Source organism: Hirundo rustica, chromosome 3 (assembly GCF_015227805.2).
Source record: "Hirundo rustica isolate bHirRus1 chromosome 3, bHirRus1.pri.v3, whole genome shotgun sequence".
Taxonomy (NCBI): Eukaryota; Metazoa; Chordata; class Aves; order Passeriformes; family Hirundinidae; genus Hirundo; species Hirundo rustica.
In genome coordinates, this window is record NC_053452.1 from 94624819 (window position 1) to 94649432 (window position 24614).

At 33.8% G+C, this 24614-nt stretch overlaps 1 protein-coding gene across 1 annotated transcript in view; it reads left to right on the plus strand.

The window, feature by feature from the left end:
• Positions 1 to 24614, plus strand: part of CSMD1 (CUB and Sushi multiple domains 1) — a 950789-nt gene that overhangs the window by 668612 nt on the left and 257563 nt on the right. Inside the window, 5 exon segments of the mRNA XM_040059570.2 lie at positions 5730 to 5912; positions 7885 to 8211; positions 9874 to 10068; positions 16111 to 16249; positions 20468 to 20655. Of these exon segments, the coding sequence (XP_039915504.1) occupies positions 5730 to 5912; positions 7885 to 8211; positions 9874 to 10068; positions 16111 to 16249; positions 20468 to 20655 (1032 nt within the window).

The following is a 24614-nucleotide window of genomic DNA, read 5'->3' on the forward strand; positions in this document are numbered from 1 at the left end:
TTTTTTGCCACCCCTAGTTCTAATGTTGAGTATTTTAAAAGGAAGAGCAGTGCTACATGTAAAATTCAACAGGGAAATGAAATTCTTGAAGATTTTTGTGTGAGGACAAAATGCTATTCTCTGTTTTGTTCACAGTTCCTTTCCCAGTAATTCTTAGTATCTTCAATAGCTTACAGTTTCATAGAATTATCTAGTAGGCCAGAGTGTCTGCTTCTGGAGTCCTAGCTGTCAAATCAGAACCTAACATTGTGCCTGCAAACTCATAATCATGTTTTTCCCCGGATTTATTTTTCTACAAATTTTGGTAATGAATTTAAAATACTTGGTTAGTAAGTATCATACCTTTTTTTGCAACAGGTAACAAAAAGCTTTTTCCTCATTGCTGTTCAGATTTGATCTGCATTTACGCTGGACTTGTAAAATTGATTGTAAAGAAATCAACATTTTATTTTTCTGCATTCTGTAATAGCTTATTTAAGAACACTGTAAATATTAACCTTAAATAACATATTGTAAAGTTTGTTTTCTGCTTTATTGTTTTATTGCTTTCAAGGATTTTTACTGGATATGACACAATAGCATGTTATTATTACCAGCAAGCCACCATATGCTATGATAGTGAACTGTTAGCTTAAATTGACTTCCTAGGAAAGTTGGTTTTTCATCGATCTGATTCTAAAGATCATGTTTGGGGTTTTTTTAATATTGTTACAGAATGCAATAAGGTAGAAGCAGCAAAAATTAATCTACTGGATATGATCTGTGGTCTTTTTGATAACAGCAAGGACAAAACATTTCAGAGAAAATGTGAGATTCTCTTAAAATGCTGCTGGGAACTATATGATCTGTGAAGGAGGCCTTCTCTTTTTATATTGGGAGACCGATAATAAATTGCACTGTTAAATTTCTTTGACAAAATTTACTGGAATAATGATAAAATTGTGATCATTTATAAAACTGTAATGTAAGGCCATCCTCTTTTTAGCAGTAGGCCAACCTTATTTTATCTTTAATACCACCTTTACAGTCCAGTTATGTGCCATCTGAAATATTTTTTGTATTAATTTTGATTTAGCATTTTCTTTTTCAGTAGTAGTTCCCATGTTCCATTGCAGGAACCATGTATATAATATCAGTCCTTTACTTATGTCCTCTTCTGCAATCCTGAGCGTTTTTCTATCCCTTCTCTTTTAATAAGTTTTGTTTATATAAGTTTCTTCTTTGTGTTTTTAAACTACATTAGGTCTTACAATGGTTAAGACAGGGAGGTATGAGGAATAAGAGGGAATAAAATAAATCATCATAAATCATCACAAATCATCGCTTTTCTGGTGTATGGAGCATGAATTTCTGTGACCTCTCAGAGTTTAAATGTTAGACTCTTTTTTTTTTTTTTTTTTTTTGGAGGGAGGGGTGGGGGGTGGGGATTAAATGTATATGTGTGTCAGTTCACAGCTTCCCTTAATTTATCTTGACTATATCTAAGAAGAAAATTATGAAATATTGTCAAATAGTTTAGGTTTTAGAGATAGTGACTTCAACTTTCTGTTTTCTGATAAAAATCTGAAATTTATTTTATATCTCAAAACTGATTTTTTGCACAACTCACATCTCTTAAAAACATTTATTTATATTAAATTGTATTTATACATCTGAATTATTAATGTGAGATTATTATTTATACTCTTTGGGTTGCATCCAGATTCTGATTTAATTATTAGATGATTCACTAATCATCTAAGCTAGAATATTGGATAGTGTGAATGAAAATACAGCAACACTAAAATTTAATTTAAACTGTGTATTTTTAATCTAGTAACAAAGGGGAAAAAAAGTAAATTACGCCTACCATGAATAATAAGCTTAAGAGTTCAAAATTTTCTAAATGATAAATTATTCTATTATACATTTCAGATACCAGAGATACATTTATTATACATTTCAGATACTGTAGTCAAAGTCATTACATCAGAAAAATACTTGAATTGTAACATGACACCTTTCAAATAATAGTCATGTTACGTATTTAAATGCTTAAGATCACTTTTGAATTGCCGTATTTCTTAATTTGAAAGAAAACAGAGCAACAGAAATGTCTTTCAATTAAATTCAGGGAGATATGGTCTTACAGTCAGAAATCTAATCTTGTCATTCTGCTAACATTAAAGAAAGAATATTCCCTGAAACAGTAAATATTTCTAGTTTACAAACAAGATGAAAAGTCTCTTTCCCCAGGCTATTGAAAGAGGGTGCATGAAAGCCAAGAACAATTGCATAAGATCAATATTAATATTTTGATAACCAGAGGAAGCTGTTTGAGATTTTATTTGCAAACATCATGAAGTTCACACAGCTCTAAGAACTCAGATCAAAAGAATTCCAACATTGAATGAGTACACAGAAAAATCCTAAAGAACAGGGCTTTAATTGCCATGCAAAATAGGTTAGCATAGATTTTATTTTCATGTTTGTTATTTTAAGAACATTTTCTATCCCATAGGATTTTTCTAAGGGCTCAACATAACTTCAACGGAATTGGTCTGAAATGCTCTCTTTTTTAGCAAACTGATACAGAGCAACTTTTCAATTTATGAAACAGAATAGTCAACGCGTGTGTTGGATCAACACACACAATGCATCCCAGCTGCATTTAGACATTTTTAAAAATTGTTCACTGACTACTAAATCGGTACAAGTCAAACAGGTATCAGAAAGGACAATGAAGAAAAAATCTGTGCAAAATCCCAGAGGACAGAAAATTGTTGAGAATCATGCCTACTACTCTAGATGAAGTTATAAAGAAAGAGTATTCTTTGTGTGTAAATACAAAACCATTAGTTTGGCCTTCTGCATCTTCCCTTAGTTTCGGGATGTTAATGTAATGGAAACGTAGCTTTTGACTAAAGAGAATAGGGAATTATTTAAGATTATCAATCCAGCCATTAATCCAGCATTGCCAATTCCACCACTAAATGATGTCCCTCAGTGCCACATCTACATATTGTTTAAATACTGCTGGTGTGGTGACTCAGCCACTTCCCTGAGCAGCCTGGTTCAATGCATGGCAACCCTTTCTGTGAACACCTTAGAGCACCTTCCAGTACCTAAAGGGAGCCTTCAAGAGAGCTGCAGAGGGACTTTTCATAACAGCAGCTAGTGATAGGACAAAGGGTACAAGGCTTTAAACTGAGGGAGAATAGTTTTAGATTCTATTTCAGGAAGAAAAACTCTTTACTCTGAGGGTGCTGAGGCACTGGAACAGGGTGCCAAGAGAAGTTGTGGATAACTCATCCCTGGGAGTATTCAAGTATTCAAGGCCAGGCCAGGTCTGAGGAACTTGGGCCGAGTGGAAGGTATTCATGTCCATGACAAAGGGGTTAGAACTGGAAGATCTTTAAGGCCCTCAAATTCTATGATCCTGTGATGATTCTATGAGTTACATTGAGTGTTTTCTGTCAGCCTGAATAATTTTTGACTTGAGTAGATTTCTTGTTAGGGATACATATAGTCTTCAATTTAAGTGTGAAGATATAGATTCGTAGACCTGGATGGAATTTTTCAAGCTATTTATTGTCAAAATGCAAATAAGACATCCTCAGAAGTGTTTTATAAATCTGCCATGTTTTCTGGATTGTTTTTATGTTGAACAAACAAGCACAGATCCTGAATGTTTAAATAGAAATAAAATTAGTGTACTAAATTTTTACCTTTTTTGGCTTTTCAGTATAAAAAAAATTGATTCAAAAATCCTTCTATTGTATTTTAGAGAACCTGAAATTTATAATTCAGTGGGATTTTTTATGAGACATATTTTATTAAAACTTTATTTTTCCAAAGAATGAAACATTTTTTGAAAATGTTTTATGTGAAATTAGTGTTAATATTTTTAAATTTTGTAAATTTTTTGTGCTTGCAAATAAGAAATTTACAGATCCCAATTATATACCACCATATGCCCATGTGGGCATTCTTGGATGAAGGGTGATACTTTAAGAATAACAAAGTATTTGGTTTGTCTCCTAAATTTGGCAAAGAGTTTACAATCATTCTCACATTCTGGATTAAATACATCTCTGCTGTCAGTGAGTGAGATGAATTTTAAAAATGTGATTAAAATCTATATTCTGATTTTCTGTGGCTCCCCATTTTCATGAAACATGTAAAGATGTGCAAACACAGGTTTTCAGTACTATTCTGTGGAATATCAGTAGGAACAAACAAGTGAAGCTACATTAAAGCATTTGTATGTATAATTTTGAATACTTATTTATAAATATTCTTTAGAAATTGCTCTCCCAATGTTTTATTGGTTTTGTGTACTGGGCATTTTGGAAAATGTTTTTATTAATTTATACATTCTAACTTTCTGTTAAGAAAAATTATTTAAATAAAATAATAATGGGTACATCAGGCACAGCATCACCAGCAGGTCGAGAAAACTATTACATTGTGAAATATGTGCCATACCTTTCTGAACATGTCTGTCAACAATGTGTTAATGACTGCTTTAAGGATGTAAAAATAGTGGGATTGACTTCACATACCATAATTTTGTATCCTGTATCTTAAAATTCTGTTGCTGTGTCAAGGTATACACTTCTGCCAGGATTTAATTATTAGATTTAACAATATTTGACAGCAAACATTTTCAATAGTACTAAATTATATTAATATTTCATATCATTCAGTGAGTTGAATTTTCTTGTTATCTTGAATGTTTCTGATTTTGTACCTTGTACCTTTGTACCTATTTAAATACCAAGAATTTTATCTGTATTTTCATTTGAATCAGATTTACATAATTTCATTACATGTGCGGCAACACAATTTATAGAATCAAAAGTGCTTTTTTTTATTATTTTTTTTCTGGTCAAAGGCAAATTAATAAAAAAAAATGCTTTCAATTTAATGTAAAAGAAATAGAGCCTTCATTTTCTGATAGGCAGCCACATGTATAGTATTTTGTAAGATGATTCCATCACAGGCAATTAATACTTACATTTTCTTTTCTAATACTTATGGTATTCATAAATTTCATAAGACTTGAATTTTTTATAGCCTTACCTGTTTTATGTAAATTTGAGATATGCAGATTAAATAATTTAAGAAACAGAGCTCCTAGAGAATATCTTGAAGTTATCCAAAGTGTTAATTTATTTTCAGCATATCTGAATGCAGCTGGTAAAAATGTGGCTTTAATTTGAAGTATGAGATTAAGAAAGAATTCCTCAGTTTTGTTTTTATTATACTTAAGCTTTTTTAAACTGAAATCTTTTGACTCTATTAGGAAATTATATACATTTAATCATATTTTTAATAGACTTATAAATGGAATTGTAGATGTGAGAGTTAAGGGATTCTTTAGTACAAGTACTTCTTTGTCAGAAAAAACATCTAAATGTAGTATGTCTTCATGGATAGGATGGAGACTGTGGCTTTATAGTTTTACCTTAAAATACACTGTAATTTGTTGCAGTCATGCAGGTAAATACAAGTTTTGTTATTTTAGGCAATGCAGTAATGCAGGTATGGAAGCTATTAGCTTGTGAAAAAACTTTAGATCACAAGTCATCTTTGAGGCACTTTTACAGCATTTGCCTCAAGTTTATTTTTGGCTGTAATTATTAGTTTAATGTGTCATGCCACAATTTTGAAAGTACTTCTGATAGTGACAAATTGATTGCAAATGTATTTTCCTTATTGTTGTATTTGAATTTTTCAATATTCAGAAATAGAGAAAGGAGGTTGTGGAGATCCTGGAATTCCATCATATGGGAAAAGGACCGGCAGCAGTTTTCTGCATGGAGACACACTTACTTTTGAATGTCAAGCTGCTTTTGAACTGGTGGGAGAGAGAACGATTACATGTCAACAAAATAACCAGTGGTCTGGCAACAAACCCAGCTGTGTTTGTAAGAATTATTATATTTTTTTCTGTATTATTTTTCTGACCTTAATCTCTTGCATTTCTTAACATTTGTGACTAATCAACAGGAAAATACTTCAAAATACCTTGAAGACTTTTTCTGTCACGTGTTTTTTCTTTGTTTGTTTGGGGTTTTTTTTTTGGTGTTTGTTTTTTTTTTTTCTCCCCCAATTGACTCAGTAGCTCATTTATGGGGAATGCCATGCAGGACTGTTTTTAGAATGTTCTTTATATTCATTTTATATGTAATTGAACCACTTAACACTCTTAATGTAAACACGTGTTGAATTAGATTCTAAATGAGCAATTTTTAATAGCAGATAAGTTTTCAAAAGGACTCTGTGGCACATACATATTTCATTGTGCCAGTGCAAAACAGCCTGCAGATCCACGTAAGAAAATATTGGGATTTATTTATTTATTTATTTATTTATTTTCTGATATACCACAAAGATGTGAATATGAACATAAAGAAGTTAAGAATATCATAGGGAAAGTTTAGGTAAGGTCAATAGTTGTGATTTCTTTTTAAGATAAAATATATTTGTTGTTAAGAGAGGGTTGTTGCTTCTTTTATGTTTGTTTGGAGGAGGTCTTTTTTGTTTTTTGTTTGTGTGTTGGTATTTTTTTTGAGGGGGAGTTTTATTTGGGTTGGATTTTTTTCCTTTTCTTTTTTTTTCCTTTCCTGTAAAATAGAGCAAATCTTTCAATTACACAGGTATATTAGGCACTTCAATTCTGCAGATTGCACTGAATTTTCTTATAAAGGGCATTACAAATCAGTACTGGATTTGACAACCCTTACAGCCTTTGTGAAGTGTCCTGCTCTATTTGAACACGTATGTACTTTGAGGCTGTGTTGGTACAGGACTTAACAAACTGAGCAAGATTGCTGTGGACCAGGATAATTCTCAATATGCCTTGCAATGCTGAAATGTGTCTAAGCATGTAAAGCCTGGGCACAGAGACAGTGAAGCTGCTGTTCCCTTTGGAGACAGAAGTTGTGTTTCTTCATGCTGCTGTATCACATTGGATTGCTGTATCAGTTTTTGTTGACAGTGTAGAATATTTTACTGTGCATAATGTTACATATGCACATGCCCTATGAAAGAGCATGGAATCTCTAGCCTCTATTTACATACACTGAGTTCAGTTTGACACATTTGAAGAGCTGAATAATGGTTGTCCTTTGTGTTAAGAAATATTCAGTCAGTCTTCCCCTTTCTGAATATACTGTACTTCTCCCTGCAGTACCAGCCATGAGATCAGGACTCTCAAACCAGTTAGGCAATGTCTTGATGAAAATTGGTTCAAAAGAGTAGAAAAGGATGATAGCTATAAATCATTTTTGGTTTTGTTCTATGTCATCAATGGAAACTAGGGTAAAATAAGTTCAGACCATATACTCTTAAGATATCCTGATTCATTCACACCTAATTTTCCACTGTTACTTACATCAGTACTTGCATACTACAGAAAAAAATGGCCCTTGTTCTTGTTTTTTCTTGTTCTTGTTGTTGTGTTTTTAAAATTTTTTTAATACAGTTTAATGTGTATTTAGAAAAAAAATCATTCTGATTCGGAGATTGCATTTTCATTTTAGCACAAACTTGCCAATTTTTTTTCCAAATTCTGATGCATCAAGCATTACTTGAGCTTTCTTTAGTATTTGCTGTATGCTAATCTCTTGCAGGCCCTGCCTCAGTCACTTGGATTGACTTGGAAAAAAAAACAAACAAGCCAACATTGGAGAACTGTTCTAAAAGTGTTAAACATTTTCTGCTTGCATTTGTAGTCGTTTTGACATCCAGGCACCAAAATCAACCTTTTCCACAAGAGGAAAAAACAAAACAAAACAAAACAAAACAATACAATACAAACCAAAACAAAACAAAAACCACAGGCATTTATAAAGTTTGTGGATAATATTTTCAGAATCTTATTGTTCTTTCCTTTAGTTTCATGTTTCTTCAACTTCACCACACCATCCGGAATTATTCTTTCTCCAAATTATCCTGAGGAATATGGGAACAATATGAACTGCGTTTGGTTAATTATCTCAGAGCCAGGAAGCAGAATCCATCTGATTTTCAATGACTTTGATGTAGAACCTCAGTTTGACTACCTTACAATCAAAGATGATGGGATTTCAGATTTACCACCTCTTGGCACATTTTCTGGCAATGAGGTCCCTTCTCAATTGGCTAGTAGTGGGCACATAGTAAGACTTGAATTTCAGTCAGATCACTCTACCACTGGAAGAGGATTTAATATCACTTACACAAGTAAGAACTTCTCCTTTTTATTTTATGCCTAGTTTTATGGGGTTTTTTTCATAATAATTAAAACAGGGGACATATTTATATTTATATATTTATACATTTATAATACAGAATTAAATAGTCATGATTGTATAATTGCACTATTTTCAGATGTCTTCCTTGTATTCATTAGATGAATCCTTATTTTTTTTTTTTTAAATTGTGATAGTGCTGAAGAATCATCTTCATTGTTTATTATTTGTCTTTTTTGTTCATACTGTGCAAATGCAGACCCCATAACTAAATTCCAGATCATTTACATCAAAGTATACAATGCACATAATTTAATATATTTCTCAATGGAACCATCAGAAACAAATTTATAAAGGTATTAATCTTAGATTCCCAAATGTTGAGAGATTAATCGGAAAAGCATAAAGGTAATCATCAATGCAAATAAATAGTTCTGGGAACATGCTTTGCTTTTGTATGACTTTTTTCTAGTGTCTAGAACAGAGCTGAACTGATGCAGAAGTCTTTCTTATAAGAGTACGCTAATTTAGGATTATTCTTCTATCTGGCTACTGTCCTTTTAAGAATTTTAAGAATGTGCTACCTTTGAGAAGGCAATTCTCAGATGTACAAAGTTTAATTGTAGCTGGGCAACAAGTTGTTAAATGTGGACCTACTGGTCATGTCATATAGACAGCTACTGAGTAAATAAGTTTCTCCTGTTTGGGCAACCAAGCTAAGAAATATATGGCTATAGACGGCCCTCTATTTTGTTTATATAAAATATATATTACTAACATAGTACTCTCAGTAGAAAAATAGTAACAGCATTGTCATGTAGAAAACGTTTTTATATTTCCCATAGATTGCTAACTCTCCTGAAAGTTTGATGAGTCAAAGACACTACTTATATAAAGGTTATCATTTTAGCTGAAGACATGATCTTCTAAGGTTATAGATGTTAATTGACAATAAAGTTGTCTTTGAGACCTTTTGCACTGTTTCTGTGTTGTGTCAATTAAAATAGTAGTGTTTGTGGCCAAGGTGTTTTCTTTCATTGTTTAGAAAGATTCCCCACAGAAAGCTGGAATTCATTGATTTCAATCTATTTTTAACTCTTAGATGCCTAAATTGGTCTTTTGCTTTTTTAGAAAGGGATAATTTTTGTCCTTTGAAAAGTGGCAGGAAGAAAAAAGGGGAAGCCACTTCCTCTTGTTTTATCACTTGATACCTGTGAGAAGAAAGCAATACTTGCTTTGCTAGAACCTTCTTTCCCTCCTGTAGGGAGCCATAGGGGCTCCCCTCAGCCTTCCTTTCTTCAGGTTAAACAACCCCAACCCCTTTATGCTAGAGGCAAAACAGCTGGATTTTGTCCAGAGGAAAATTTAGGAAAATTATTCTTGTGTATCTAAGCCACATATATCTAAAAACTTCTGAACTCCAACTATGTTGCATATGTGTGAATGTCATTGGATTTGAAGCTTTTAATTGAAAAATTTTCTATACTTTTAACTATATATTACTATGTTATATATGTTGCATATTACTGTATTATAACTGAAATATTATTCTCCTTCTCCTCCAAAAAACAAACCACAAAGTTTAAAGGGATGTTTTTTATTATTGCTATTATTGTGGGATTTATTACCAGTATTATTGCTATATTTTTATCAGCCTTTGGTCAGAATGAGTGTCACGATCCAGGCATTCCTATAAATGGGAGGCGTTTTGGAGACAGATTCCTTCTGGGAAGTTCTGTTTCCTTTCACTGTGACGATGGCTTTGTGAAGACTCAAGGCTCTGAATCCATAACCTGTATTATGCAAGATGGAAATGTAGTATGGAGCTCCACTGTCCCACGTTGTGAAGGTAACGGCACAATCTTTACTTTGCACCTACGGTTTGAATAATGACACTATTTAAATTTAACTTACTTTTTACATTTTGTACATAAATAAAACTTCTTTACCTGAAGTTATTCATTCATCTTAACTCTCTTCCAGTCAAGTGAAAGCACAGTAATAGAAACAAGATGCTTTTATATCCTTGGAATAAATTAGCATTCTAAAATTCTGGTTGCAATTGTTTCCAAGTTCTGATTGTCATCATCATTACTCGGTTGTGAATTATAACTGCTATAACAGTTTTGGCTGTAGCACACTGAAGAACATAAGAGGAAGTAAATAAAGCTTTTATATAAAGTCCTTTTTGAAAATATACCCCTTTAACTTTCTTAAAATGAAAGTAAACCTGAATTTCCATGTGTAATATTATAACCTGGAGTACACTTATTCCTGAGAAGTAAAGTGAATACTAGAGCTATGTTTAATATCCATGATATTCCCAAAAATTTCCAAATTTATTTGCTTGTCCTTTCCTAGGCAAATAAACAGACTAAGATGATCTCTACTTAGGTTTAAAGCTATCTCTAGAATGAAATACAGTAAGAAGTATTGCTTGATACCTAACTGATTGTAGTTTTCCCCATGAGACTAGATGGCAAAAGTAACAGAGTCTGCTCTCTGGCTTCAGATGGGGTTTTACAGCTTTTATTCGCAAGTCCTGCCCTGCTTTGCTGGACTGATGACTCGCCGATGCCAGAGAGCCCTGGCCCCTCCCCAGCTGGGGCTTTTTCCCGAGGGGGCAGGGCCCAGAGGCAGGGCCCAGAGGCACCACCCAGTCAGGGAGAAGTGGAAGGGAACAGGGCTGGGTTACATTTCAGCAAGGGGGATGGGCAGATCATAGGACAGATACGTAGAAAAAACATTACAAATCCAATGAAATATAAACCAAATTAAGGCGTTACAACAACTGATAGGTCCTAAAGTAAAGGCAGATGAATGTATTTAATAAATGACTAAAGTGTGTTTTTCAAAAGTCATGTTCAAAATGTATACCTTTTATTAAACAATAGACAGACTCCAAATTAAAATAATTTTTTGAGGAGAAACTAATCCAAACGTTCTGAATCTCACATTTCCATTAATTTCAGTGTTATGCAATTACTTAAATATCTGGATCATATCACTTTCTTGTTATTTGGGCAATGTGAGAACTCAGTTCTCATAAGACTGCATTTCAAAGAAAATTTAGAAATACTGAAGAACTCTCCCCATGTCTGCAGCCTATTAGAAGCAGCATATGCGAACATGTATGTTGTACTAGCGAAATTTCTTACCCTGATCAAAGCATGTTACACAGTGGAGCAGGAGGTTTTCTTTTATTCTTAGAGCAAACCCAGCCCACTCCAAAGTAGGGAGTAGGGTGCTATTACCGTGATACACAATGCAATCACACGTAGACAAGAAATTTTGCAGGGCAGAGAGGTTCCTCCATGCCAGCTCAAAGCTGAGTCCGGGGCGGAGAGAAACCTCCTTGTTTATTTCTTACTTTTTATACATTTGTGAGTCTGGCTGAAGATTGGCTTCTTGGGGTTTTTTCACCCTTCAGCCAAGTGGCTAGACCAACTGTCAGTTACAATTGTTTTCAGGTTAGAAATATGCAAACAAAGGACAGAGAATGAAAAACAAAGGATTTTTTTTTTTATGTTACATATGTGGAAAAAAGGTAGAAACTGCTCTTAATATTGTGCAGTAGCTAAAGATCTGACTCCATTTTATGAAAATTCAAAAGGCTATAAAAAACTCAGAAAAAACAGGGTAACAGGGTGTAGTTTTTGTCAGAAGATATTTTTCTCATTTTGAAACTCTGGATTCAATTATTAAAGTATTCAATGAAACCTTATTGTAATTTTATTTTTGAAAATGCATGGATAAAGAACCAATGATGAGCACTTTGAAGGGCAAAAGGAAAGAAAAAACTTACAGAAATTACATTTTCAAAAAATGTATAGGTACCCCTCAGATAGCCTTTCTTTGAAGCTTCTGGAATGTTTAATTGTTTTTTTAATGAGGAAAGGATTAAATTAATAGACTGGTTTGGTGTCGCAGTGTCCCTCACGCCCAGCAGGCATTGACCACAGGCTAGCGCAGTTCTGCACTGTGACAGCATGGATCGGTCGGGGTTACAGGCAGGGTGAGTAACCTCCTCCCGGTGGGTTTTTTGTTCCCCACACTGGCGGGTGGACCTGATGGAGTCACAACTGCGGCGATGGAAAAAGAGTCGTCTCTCTTTAGGCAGGGTAGAAGGTACTTTATTAAGGGGAGTCCAGCAAGGAGCTCCACCTCAACCCACTGCTGCCCAGAGAGAGCAGAGATCAAAGCCTTGTGGCCACTTATAAACAGGGGAGGATCCAGGGGTGTTGACAACGGGTCAGCCAACCAGGGAACACAGGGGTGGTAACAGGGGTGTCAACTTCTGAACCATTAACAAATCACAGGACGGTAGGAGGGGATATCCCAGGCACCAGCCTATCACTCGACACCTCTCCTGGATCTTTCCAGAATCCAGGGAAGGGTCTCGACGTGACAGACAGGGCGACCATGAGGAGAGAGGGGGGATTGACAGGGGCAGGTGCAGGGGAGGAATGATTGGCATAAAACATCTGGTTATATAACCAATTCATAAGGGGGAAAACTATTACAGAACACAAGGGGGTACAGTGGACTGAACCGTTACAAAAATAACTTATAAATCTTACAAAATTAACTTAATAACTTAATAAAACAACTCTCGCACCATTACAGTTTGGGGCTCTTATTTTTTTAATATATATTTTACTCTTTGTTTCTTTTAGAGAAGGAAGTAGTTACATTTAGGATATGTTCCTTTCTGATGTGGATTTTCTTGAAAATTGAAGGAGTTTCTAGTTTTGGATTAAAGCATGGACTAAAAATCCCAAGCATGGTTTAGTTTGCTTCTAGTTGTCAGAGATTTCTGAACAACTGGGGTTTTTTTCTGTTGTTGCCCTGCTCTGTGTTTTTTTATACGTCTCTGTAAGCAACACCTGAAATACATGAAGTAAATGAATGTACATGAAGTATTTTAATCAGCTGAGGATCCACAGTCTTATGACTGCTCTTGTTCATAGCATGATGAAATTTAATTTTAAAAAACACTATGCAATAAATTAATTTCCTCATTAACTATACACATGGTAAGGTAAATGCCATTTTACTGGCTTTTCATTTTGCTGCAAAGAAAATTTGATGTGTTTCAAGATTTGTGGGTTGCTTTTATTTCCCACTCAAAGCTGGAAAAAATCCCTAGACACAAGTGCACGTCATAAGTGAAACCAAAGAACCTCTCTTACTAGTTTTTTTAAAATAAAATTGAAATAAATCTAGGCATATCAATTTACAACTCACAAATTCATGTTGCCAACCATTTCTATATGGCATAATAGTCACTACTTAGAGAAACAGAAGAAATCTAGCAAGATTTCCTGCACTGAAATGTGGAATTTTCTGATAAAGATACCATTGACTTCTTCTATGAGGACAACATAAAAGATACTAAGATAAATTTACCTGTCCTTGAAAGTGTTCCGGTGTTACGCTGTGCCATAGCCTTTAGTGAAGTATAACATCCCAAGGCCCTGTGCCATGACCGCTTAAATTTTTAAGGGACTCATGTTTTCCTAAATTTGTTCTGTCATTTATGCTGTTGTTTAATCCTGCTCCAAAGCAGTTTAATTTTGCTCTGAAAAATGCCCCCTGTCTACCCCTGTCATTTTCATAGTCCTCTTGCAATACATTTTTCTTTTTAAACTTTTTATGGAGGAGGATCAGGTTAGAGAATATTTAAACAAATTTGACATATGAGAATAGGTCTGATGGGATGCAGCCAAGAATTCTGAAGAAGCCATCCAATGACATCGTAAGGACATTCAATACCTTGGGAAGCTGATTTAAACCAGGGAGATCACTGAGGACTGGCAGAAAGCAAATTCCAGTCTTGGAGAAAGAAAAGAGGGAAGATATGAAGAGCTACAGGTCTCATCTCTATCAGTGGGAAAGGTGATGCAATAATATTCCTTGAAGCCATTTTCAAACCATGTTCTCTGGTTTAAACCCAGCCAGAAATTAAGCACCATGAAGCTGCTCCTTTCCTCTCCACCCACCCCTGTGAGAGGGAGACAAAAGGCAGATATTCTGAGTGGAGACAGGGAAACAGCAATGAGATAAGATAGTAAGGCAATAATATTAATAACAAACGTTATTTGGGTGATTTGCATACAAAAAAGTGCTCACCCACTGCCTGGCTCACTAACCAACCCAACCAGGCTCCACATGTGGGTGGCCACTGAGACAAAGACAAAATGCCCCCCCAGATCCTCCTGCTCGTGCTTTTCCTTCACCCCATGTCACATTCTCTGCTTCTTGCAAGTGAAGTCCCTGACTTCTAACCCTCAGAGATGGTGTGAATGGTATAGAATAACCAGCCAGGTATAGAGTAACCGTGTGTGCGCACACAGCTCCAAACTCTGCCCCCGCAAGGTTACTGTGAGAAAATTAACTCTATCCAAACCAAAGCTAGGACAAAATGAAGGAAACTATGATGACTGGGTGTAATCAGACCATGTTCATAAATCAACATGGATTTATGAAGTGGAAATCATGCCTGACCAACCTAATAACCTTCTGCGTTAAGATGAACTGTCTGATGGATGAGGGGAGAGTAATGGGTATTCAGTTTTAGTAACGTGTTTGGTGCTGTGTCACGCAAAATTCTCAATGACAAACAGATGAAGTAGGGACTAGAGAAGTGAACAGTGAAGCAGACTGAAAACTAACTGAACTTTTTGGCTCATAGAATTGGAGGCAGTGTCGCAAGGTACAGCTGGAGGCTAATTCATAGAGGTGTAGCCCAGGGGTCAATCCCCTATCCAATACTGTTTAAAATCTTCAGTACTGAACTGAATACTGAGGCAGAATGTACTCTGAGTGAGTCTGCAGATGATGTAAACCTGGGGGGAGTGGCTGGTGTACATACCACAAACTATGTTTGTGCTGCTGTTCAGAGGGATGAGAGAGGTAGGAGAACTGGGTTGAGAATAAATGACAGATATTTCCCATCCATTCAGCATTGGTGAGGCTATGTCGTGAGCACTGTGTGCTCTCCTGGGATCCACAGTACAAGAAAAATATGGACATACTGCAGTGAGTCCAGTGAAGAGTCACAAAGATAAATAAGACTCGGAGCATCTGTCATACAAGAAGAGGTTGAAAGAACTGTACTTGTCCCGACTGGAAAAGAAAAGGCTCAGGACTCAAGAGGGATCTTTTCAGTATGTACAGAAAATGGATAGGACAGTTTAAAGAAAGTGGAGCTAGACTCTCCTCAGTGGTGTAAAATGACCAGACAGTGAACAGAAACTGAAATACATGGATTTATGTTTAAAGATAAGAAAAACCTTTCACTGTGAGAGTCATCAAACATTAAAACACATTGCTCAGAAAGTCTTGGGAGTACCTGACTTTGGAGGAAAGGCATGATCCTGACTGGACATGGTTCTGTGCAATCTGTTGTTTTGAGCAGAAAATGGACTAGATAGTTTCTAGACATCCCCTTCAACTTAAACCAGTCTAAGATCCAATGGAATATTTACAACTGCCTGTTCCACTGAGCTCAATGATTACTCAAAGTGCGGCACAGTACAATGGTAATAATTACTTGGAATAATTTGTCTAATGTTTCCACATAAATGTGGAATCATACCAGACTGAAATGTGGTGAGACTATAATTTTTTAACAAGATAATGTGCTTTTCAACAGAAGGAAGGCTGGCAGACCCAAGTGCCATGCTCTGTGTGTTAAAATATAGAGAGTAATAAGTGTTGATAAAATACATTGCAGACATTATGAGTCTGAAGTGCTCATAACACTGTTTAAACTACTAAAACTTATTAAACTTATATTTCTATGCATTTTAATTTGATTTTTTGCAATTTTTTTGAATATATTAGAAACAACTTGTATGTTACAAATATTTCTTTTCTTGTTTTTCAGCACCATGTGGTGGACATTTGACAGCATCGAGTGGTGTTATCTTGCCACCAGGGTGGCCAGGATATTACAAGGACTCACTTAATTGTGAATGGGTGATTGAAGCAAGACCAGGACATTCCATTAAGATCACTTTTGACAGGTGAGTATCATAAAGTCAAACAAGAAGTAGGGTCTGAGCATAAATGCTTGTTTTATTATTGAAGAATAAATATGTACTTTAAGAACCCAATCCACAAAAAGGAACTTCATTGCAACACTCACAATACTATTCCCATAAGTAGGCAATTAAAGCTTTCTAATGTGTAGTTTGCTTCCCTTGTACTCAGCAGGAAGTTCCAGAATTTTAAGATGCCTTTTTTTTTTTTTTCCTCATTAAAGGCTTCATAATATTTATAGGTTTATATTTATTTTCGAGGTTTGGTTTTTCGTTTTTTTTTTTTTGTTTTTTTTTTTTTTTTTTTTTTTGTTTTTTTTTTTTTTGTTTTTTTTTTTTTTTTTTTTTTTGTTTTGTTTTGTTTTGTTTTTAATTAATGATCAGAAGCCTGAGGTTCAGGGATATCTTCTTAAATGGAAATAACAGTCTTAGTTATAAGATGGAACATTTAAATTTTATAAAAGGAAATGCTTTGCCTGAAGTTGCAGATGTTTCCATGTGCTTGAATTTGATAGTGTGATGGCAATATTTCTGAGAAAATTAATGAGAAACTTAAGCTTCTGTTACATGTGATGCAGTTAAAGGACCTAATTTCCTGAATTTCAGACAGATGCACAAACATATTCTCTTAACAGAATTCTAGAGTTTTGTGTGCAAATTGAACTGAAATGAAATTAAACAAGAACTTTGAGTTTACCCTGATACAAAATGGAGAATTCTGATCACATATGATTTTGTAAGTACAGCAGATACACAATTAATCTACTTCAACTTAATCTCAGTGTTATTAGCAAATGGATTCAGTTGCCATACCCTAATTCTTTCAACTTCAAAACATTATTACCATTCAGCATGTTGGTTTTGGTAGACAAAGAAAAAAACTTTCACTGTTTATGGAGCTTTTGTGGTAGATTTATAAAATTGTGTAACTTTACTGCATCACATTACAAATTTTATTGAAAATGTTATGGTTATTAATAATAGTATACCCTTGCTTTTGCAGTAAAATTATTTTCTTTTGTCAACACAAATGCAAAAATTCCATGGAAAACCATTTTATTGCTTACAAAAAAACCCTGACTTTGCTGATATAATGTTAGCAAATTATAAATCAGTAAAAAAATCAGGAACAAATAAAATATTTTTGTCAAGTATTTGGTCTAGTTCGGGGAAAATGGAATCCTTTTATACGTTACTGTATGACTTGCCTCAAAGGCATACCTAACAGAATGAATCTTTGCACAAATATGATATTAAAAATGTAAATTATCTCTCTCTTGAGCTAATGAAGCTTTAATGTTGCTAGACAAATGCGCCTTTCCAGAGTCCTTAGAAACTTTCCAGAAGTAGCAGCAAATGACTGCATGACCCTATGATTAGTGAACATTGAAACATTTTGCATTTCAGATTGTGCCTAATGCCTGGAAGGGCAAGAGAAAAGTAAAAACTAATTGATTCAAGTAATGAGGAAAGGGGTAGAAGAATAATGGCTAACCTGAAAATCTTTGGTACTTTGAATATTGATAAAAAAAATACTTTGATAATTTATACAACTAACCTCTGTATCCAAAACCAACACAACTGTATGAAGAATAGTATAACACAACATCTCTTAAGTCTTTTTAAAATTATCTATGTACATTTGGAGGACATGCTACCTCTAATTAATATGAGTAAGCTAATAAACTTTAAAATAAACTAAAAACTCAAAAAGTAACCCCTAGTTAGGTACTTTCAGTAGCTATGAAGAACTCGCAATGACTAACTGTCTTGATTTATCACTTGAGGGAAAGTGTAAAGACTAAAAATAAAAAGCAACAACAAACCCAGACCAATTTAAAAATAGTTCATTGCCTTAAATCCATGAAATCAGAAAAGTGTATTATAAAGTCACATTCAAGTTTCACATGAGCAGGAATCTGCTGGGAATAAAAATCATTGTTATAGTCGCAATTGATGTTAAGAGTTATTTTCTAGTTTCTGTCTCCAGCAAGGGTTTGTCATCCATTGTTGTCATGCTGCCCTGCTAAGAAAACCACAATTGCTGGCTGAGAGCACTTTATTCTTAATTAGTTTCCTTCACAAACATAACTGTCGAAATAATTGAACTATTCAATTATTGATCTTGAGTCTATTCATTATGAGTACAAATGAAGTATTTAAACCAGTCTAGCTGTGTCTGTCTGTTTTCATCATTCTGCTGCAGGATAAATCAATGTATAATCTCTGAAATTATGGAAGGGTACTGAAAAACTGTCAAGGGCTTCATTGATGCCCTCTGTAGCTGTCTATTTTGGTAAATTAAATAGAGTCAGTGAGCTTTTCCAGACACAAAATCTCGTGTTTGTGCAGCTAAATGGTTGAAATAGTCTCCAACATGCTCCTTGAGTTTATCAACCAGACTAAAGGATGTGATTAATAGTATGGATGTAGGCCATTCCATTCTAGCTGATTTCACTGCCAGAAATGGTTCCTAAAAATGCTTAATGTTTTAGCAAACCTGCAAGCCTTGTATTCCACTGTCAAAGCAGATAAATATCAGTAAAAGCAAACATCTGGATTTTATCCAGCTTATCCAAATAAAGTACCATATATCTAGGGTTTTCTGTGTAAAGAGGAAGCAATGATATCAAGTGCCTATGTCAGTTTCCCAGCAGTCATTAGCTCTGATAGTGAAGCAAAAGCTTTCTGACTTCTGGCTGTGCTTTTGTTTTCAAGGAACCACAAGAGAGAGCTAGAAAGAATACTAAGTACTTGCTAAAACTGAACTTGTTCTTATATTGTTCAATATTGATGTGTCTGTGAAAATGTTTGTGCAAGACCAATGCTATTTGTCCTGTAAAATGTAATGGCCTGGATGGAAGCTTGGTAATTCTGTCATCATTGCCTAATGAAGTATAAAGTTTATTTACACTTTGAAGGAATGTCACATACTTTTCTCCTTTCTTGTGTGTTTAATATTTTGCACTTTAATTACAAGAATAGAGTTTCTTATCTCTAGACCACAAAGTGTGTCTCATATTGGCAAGACAGCTAAAGGCATTCACTTTGAAAAAAGTATTGTATTGCGCAGGGATTTCTGCTGCTCTCAGATGTTGAACTAACAAGCCTTATGGGAATAGAAGAGAAAAATCTCACAATATATGAATTTCTGAAAGATGAAAATAGAATAATGCATTTGCATGCAAAAATATTTAGAGCAGTGTAGATATCTGTGTAATAGCACAAACTTCATTGACAGGAAAATTTATGTGTGCATGGTTTAAATGCTACAGTATATCAGAATCTTACATAACCACAAACTGTCTTGAAAACTTCTGATGTAAAAACTGCCAGTTCAAATTCATCTAGAGAAAGAGCAGATTTGTTCTGTTTGATTTAAGAACTAGTAGTAGATGACGGCATACATAGATATCAATTATGAACTTGAGAAATGTGATGTGGTTTAGTGATTGGCAGACACATTGACTCTGCTGTTTATTTTAAAATTATTTTTTCTTGTAAATCAACCCTCATTAGTCTCCTTATTTTCCACTGTTGTCTGTATGACTTGGTTGTGGGTTTTTGACACACTAAAGCAAACTAAGAAGTCATGCTTATTATAAGCGTAACAAATTTCAAAATGAAGGCTTGATTTAAATCCAGTATTTTTTTACTGCTTTATTTCATAGGACAAAAATGATTAACTAAAAGTAAAGTAACAAGCTACATTAGAATAAAATCTTGGTATTAAAAAAAAAAAAGCAACACCTTGACTATCTATAAAACAGCTTTTGCCAAAGAGCAAATATCAGATAATGAAATTATTGAGATGAAATAATGAAGTGCTATTGAAAATCTTCTTAGGGTGTCCAACTATTTATTAACCTGAGGTCAAAAGATTTCTTGGATCTTCATAATTCTATTTTATTTGAGACAATTTGCATATTTGTACCCAGATTTCCCACTAAATGTCTTTCTGAAGGCCAGTAATACAGCTGATTTGAAGTATACTGAATCCCTTACAATACTACCAAAGCAAGGAAAATTATTCATGAAACCTTCTTTAATTGTTATTCTTAGTAATACATGGATGGATTTGTAGCTATGTAATTTTTTTATGCATGGTATTCTTGATCAGTTACAAGCAGGTTGCATTTCTAACAGTTGAAGAAAATAACACCATTCATCTATCCACCAGCTGACTTGCATATTCCTTTTCAGATTCCAGACTGAAGTTAATTATGACACTTTGGAAGTCAGAGATGGGCCAGCTAATTCATCACCATTAATTGGAGAATACCATGGAACACAAGCACCCCAGTTCCTTATTAGTACTGGAAATTATATGTATCTGCTGTTCACTACAGACAACAGTCGTTCCAGTGTTGGTTTCCTAATTCACTATGAGAGTAAGTCTGGTGTTTCTCAAATAGATTTTTATTTAATCTTGAAAAAAAATTCATTTAGAAAATGAGCAAACAAATGGGAACAAATAAAATTCAGTAGTTATATTTTTGTTAGGATAAATTATGTTTACTCTATGCTGTACTAACAGAGAATTCTGGAAGTATTCATTTTGGAAATTTTTTTTCTTCATGAGTTCTTTTATGCTGTTCAGAGTCTTTACAGACCTAGCTGTTTAATCAAATGCAACGTAATTTTAGAAACATTCCCTTGTGGGTATAGCTATATTGTTTGGGTGTCCCCTATATTCTCTCTAACTTTCACTTTCTCTCTTTTTCTCTTTCTCTGGTTTTTGTAGGGCTGAACAGACTTGGACACCTTATCTATAATGGTTCCAAAATGCAAATAAATCAATAATAATATCTTCATGTGAAGTACAGATTCATCATAATAGCATTTTCTTTTAAATTGAGTGCATAAAATTATGTCTATTAAATGGTCTGAAGTTAAACTGGTCTTTATATGATAGTACAACCACTCAATTATTTACTGAAAAGAGCTGGTGTGTTTACTGCGGTTGTGCCAACCTAGTAACGTCAACTTTATCTGTTGTTCTTATTTGGAAACTAGTGCAATTGCTGTAAATTTGCTGTAATGTTGAATCTGGAATATTGTCCAGATATATTTTATAGCTACATCAAATCTTGAACAAAAAGTAAAAAAAAAAAGTTGTGCAGAGAAAGCTTGCTAAAAGCTTTACACCTGTGTTGGAGCACTTGCTCCACAAGCCTTCTTAAGTTAATCACAGCCTCACTGTGTTTAATATTGTGTTTTTCCTCACACTAGATTTCTCACAGCACTAAAATTGTCTCCATTTTGCCTTGTGTTCTATGTGTTCATGTAACACAGATGAAATTTGCTGCAGTGTCTATCTTCTTGTGCTAGTCAGCATCAGGAGCTCCTGCAGCATTTCTGTGATCCTTTACTCTGTATTGACAATTGTGCACATCACAGAGGGAAAGTCATCACAATAACATCACATGGGGGTGCTAAGTAGATGAAGTGTTTTCAAAGAGCAAGACCAGGTAGAAAGACCTAATAGAAGCCTTGAGTAATCTGCCAGGAATACAGGAGACTAAAATTATATTTTGATTTGCCTTGGAGGTTTAATTAAAGAAGTTGCTAATTTTAAAGATATCACAACAGATATCTTTTATTTGTTTCACATTTCTTAGATTTGTTACAGACAAGGTAGTCAATTTTAAGTTTTAAGAAAAGTTTCTGGATATTTTCATTGGAAGTTGAAATACCTGTTTTATTTGGAATTACCTTTAAAATCTTCCAATTATAGTCATAATTTTTGATGATAAAATGAATCACTGCACTGTGAAGCAGAAGGCTCTTAACCTTGCTTAAAATAAAAGGTTCAATATAAACTAAACTGAGTTGAATCTGAGATGGTAGTATATTCTATTACGCTAAAATATGACTGTAATTTAGCTTTAATAAATATGTAACCCAATAAAGTTACTGTGGAGGATCTGAAAATATTTTTTTCATTCCTCTCCTTAAATTTCTGTCATTCAGCCTTTTGATAGCACTTCAAACATAGCTAATGCAGTGTAGTTTAACTCTTATGCATCTAAGCAAAAAAATAATGAAGTGGCTAAAATATTCCTTAAGGAAAACTACTGATAAAATATTTTTGTTAAAAATAATTAATCTTTATTTTGGTAAGTGTGCTTCATGCCTTAATTACATTTTCCTGATCTCTCAGCTTCCCTAGTTTGTGTTTTGTGTGGGGTTTGCTTATTTGGTTTGTTGGTTGGTTATTTGTTTGTTTTCGTAGGGGGTTTTTGGTTCTTCATTCTGAGAAGTAGGTTGTGTAGTCTTGGTTTTCATCTTAAACAAAAACAGGTAGAAACAATTTACCTGAAGATTCCTTGAATGTAAATTGTTCCTTTGTTTATTAAAGTATGTTTGAAAATTTTCTTTCCTTATATAAGAGAACATGAAAATTCGTAAAACAAATTGATAAATTATTTCTTAAATCCAAATGCTTTACTTCAAAGTCTGTACTTTCTGTGGTCTAATATTTCCTTCTATCCTAAAATTTATCAGAAAAATAGGTCATATTTCAGTCATGCATTGAGAGAGTCATATCGCACTCTACATTAATGTATATTTGATAAACATTACAATTCTCTTACATAGTCAGGGAAATTGCATTAACATCAAAGATTATCCATCTTAGCAAAAGCATTCCTATTGAGGCCATTGAAAAAATCCACAAAATCAATATTGTGTTTTTTCTTAAATGAAAATCATCAATAATAAAAAAAATAGAGGAGATCCTGTATTCACAGTGTATAAGAGTAGGTATTTGTTTAGATTAGGTTTCAGAAAAGAACTTTTTAAGCTCCAAAATACACAATCTGAACGGATTTGATGAAGTGTTAAAATCAGTCAGACACCCCACAATCAATTTTAACCATGATAAAGCAGCATCAGAATACTTCCTCACACTTTTTCATTTGAGAAAAATGTTATCCTTTGAATAGTCTGGATATGAGGAAAAGATTCATACAATTTTATGTGGCAGGATACAAGAAGTGGAAAAAGATTTGAAATATTGGGGAAGATTTTTGTTTGTTTGTTTCAGCAATCCATTTTACTATGGCTAAGAATCAATACAGAGGCTAAATAAGAAAAGCAATTTTTGGAAAAGTGACCATAAAATTATAGAGTTTATGATTCATAAGAAGTGAAAGAATGAAGCAACATGGTTTAATGGCTTTCAAAAATGTAAACCACCAAATTTGGCAGACTGGTAGGTGAATGTCCTTGAGTCCTTACAAATGAATTCTGAAAGTAATTTTTAAAAGAAATTGAAGGAAAAGCTGAGCAGAAAACTATTGTTTGTTTTTTGGTGGGTTTTGTTTGTTTTGTAATTGCTTTTCCTTGGTTTTGTTTCATTTTGGGGTTTTTGTGTTTGTTTTGTTTCTTTTTTATTTTTTATTTAAATTCTTGAGAAAGCTTTCTTAGCTGCTCAAAAATCCTTTTTAGTGATGTAACTCAAGAATTAATATTGTAGATATTGAAATATTACTATAGATATCAATCAAAGAATAACACATATCTCTTAGGATAAATACAAAAATCTAATGTATTTAGTTCCAAGAACAAGAGACAGAAAGACAGTAACAAAAATATCTATAAATATATTCAAATAAGGGAAAAAAAAATACTAAAAAAAAAAGTCTGACCAAAAATGAGTGGTCACAAGGAAGACTAAATATTTTGTTCCTGTTTTGCAACTTTTGCAGTAAAGAATATTTTTTACCATTTACTTAACATAATTAAGTGAACAAGGTGAAAGTAAGGCATATGGAGAGAGGGTACTACACAATATTGAAATAAATATATTTTATTCATCAGGACCTGTTGAAATTCCCTTTGATATACTCAGAGGCAAAGAGGAAGGACCACTCCACTGAAAATTATGTCTAAAAATTCAAATTTGTAAGGAAGTTAAAAATAAAATTCAAAAGGGCACACACTTTTCCAAGCAAGGATGGAGGAAAAAAAAAAAAAAAAAGATATTTGGACCAGAAGGAGCAATGATATAAGTCATACCTTTGTTCTTGAAAGATACAAGTTTTAAGCTGATAAACAAAATGATAAGAAATAAATTATTTGTATTTCACAAAAACAGATTATGTCAAAACAATTTCTTTCTTGACAGGTTAACTTCTTTTGTAGATTTTTGCAATGGAAAGGGGAGGAAACAGTTCTGTGTTCACATTCATAAGGCTTTTATAAATCATTTGAAGAAAAATATAGAAATTTAGAGTAGACAAAATTATTACAGTACAATAAGTGTACAATAAGGTACAGTAGGCACTGGAAAACATTTCTCAGAAAGGCTGTGGAATCTCCATCCTTGGAGATACTGAAAGTACAT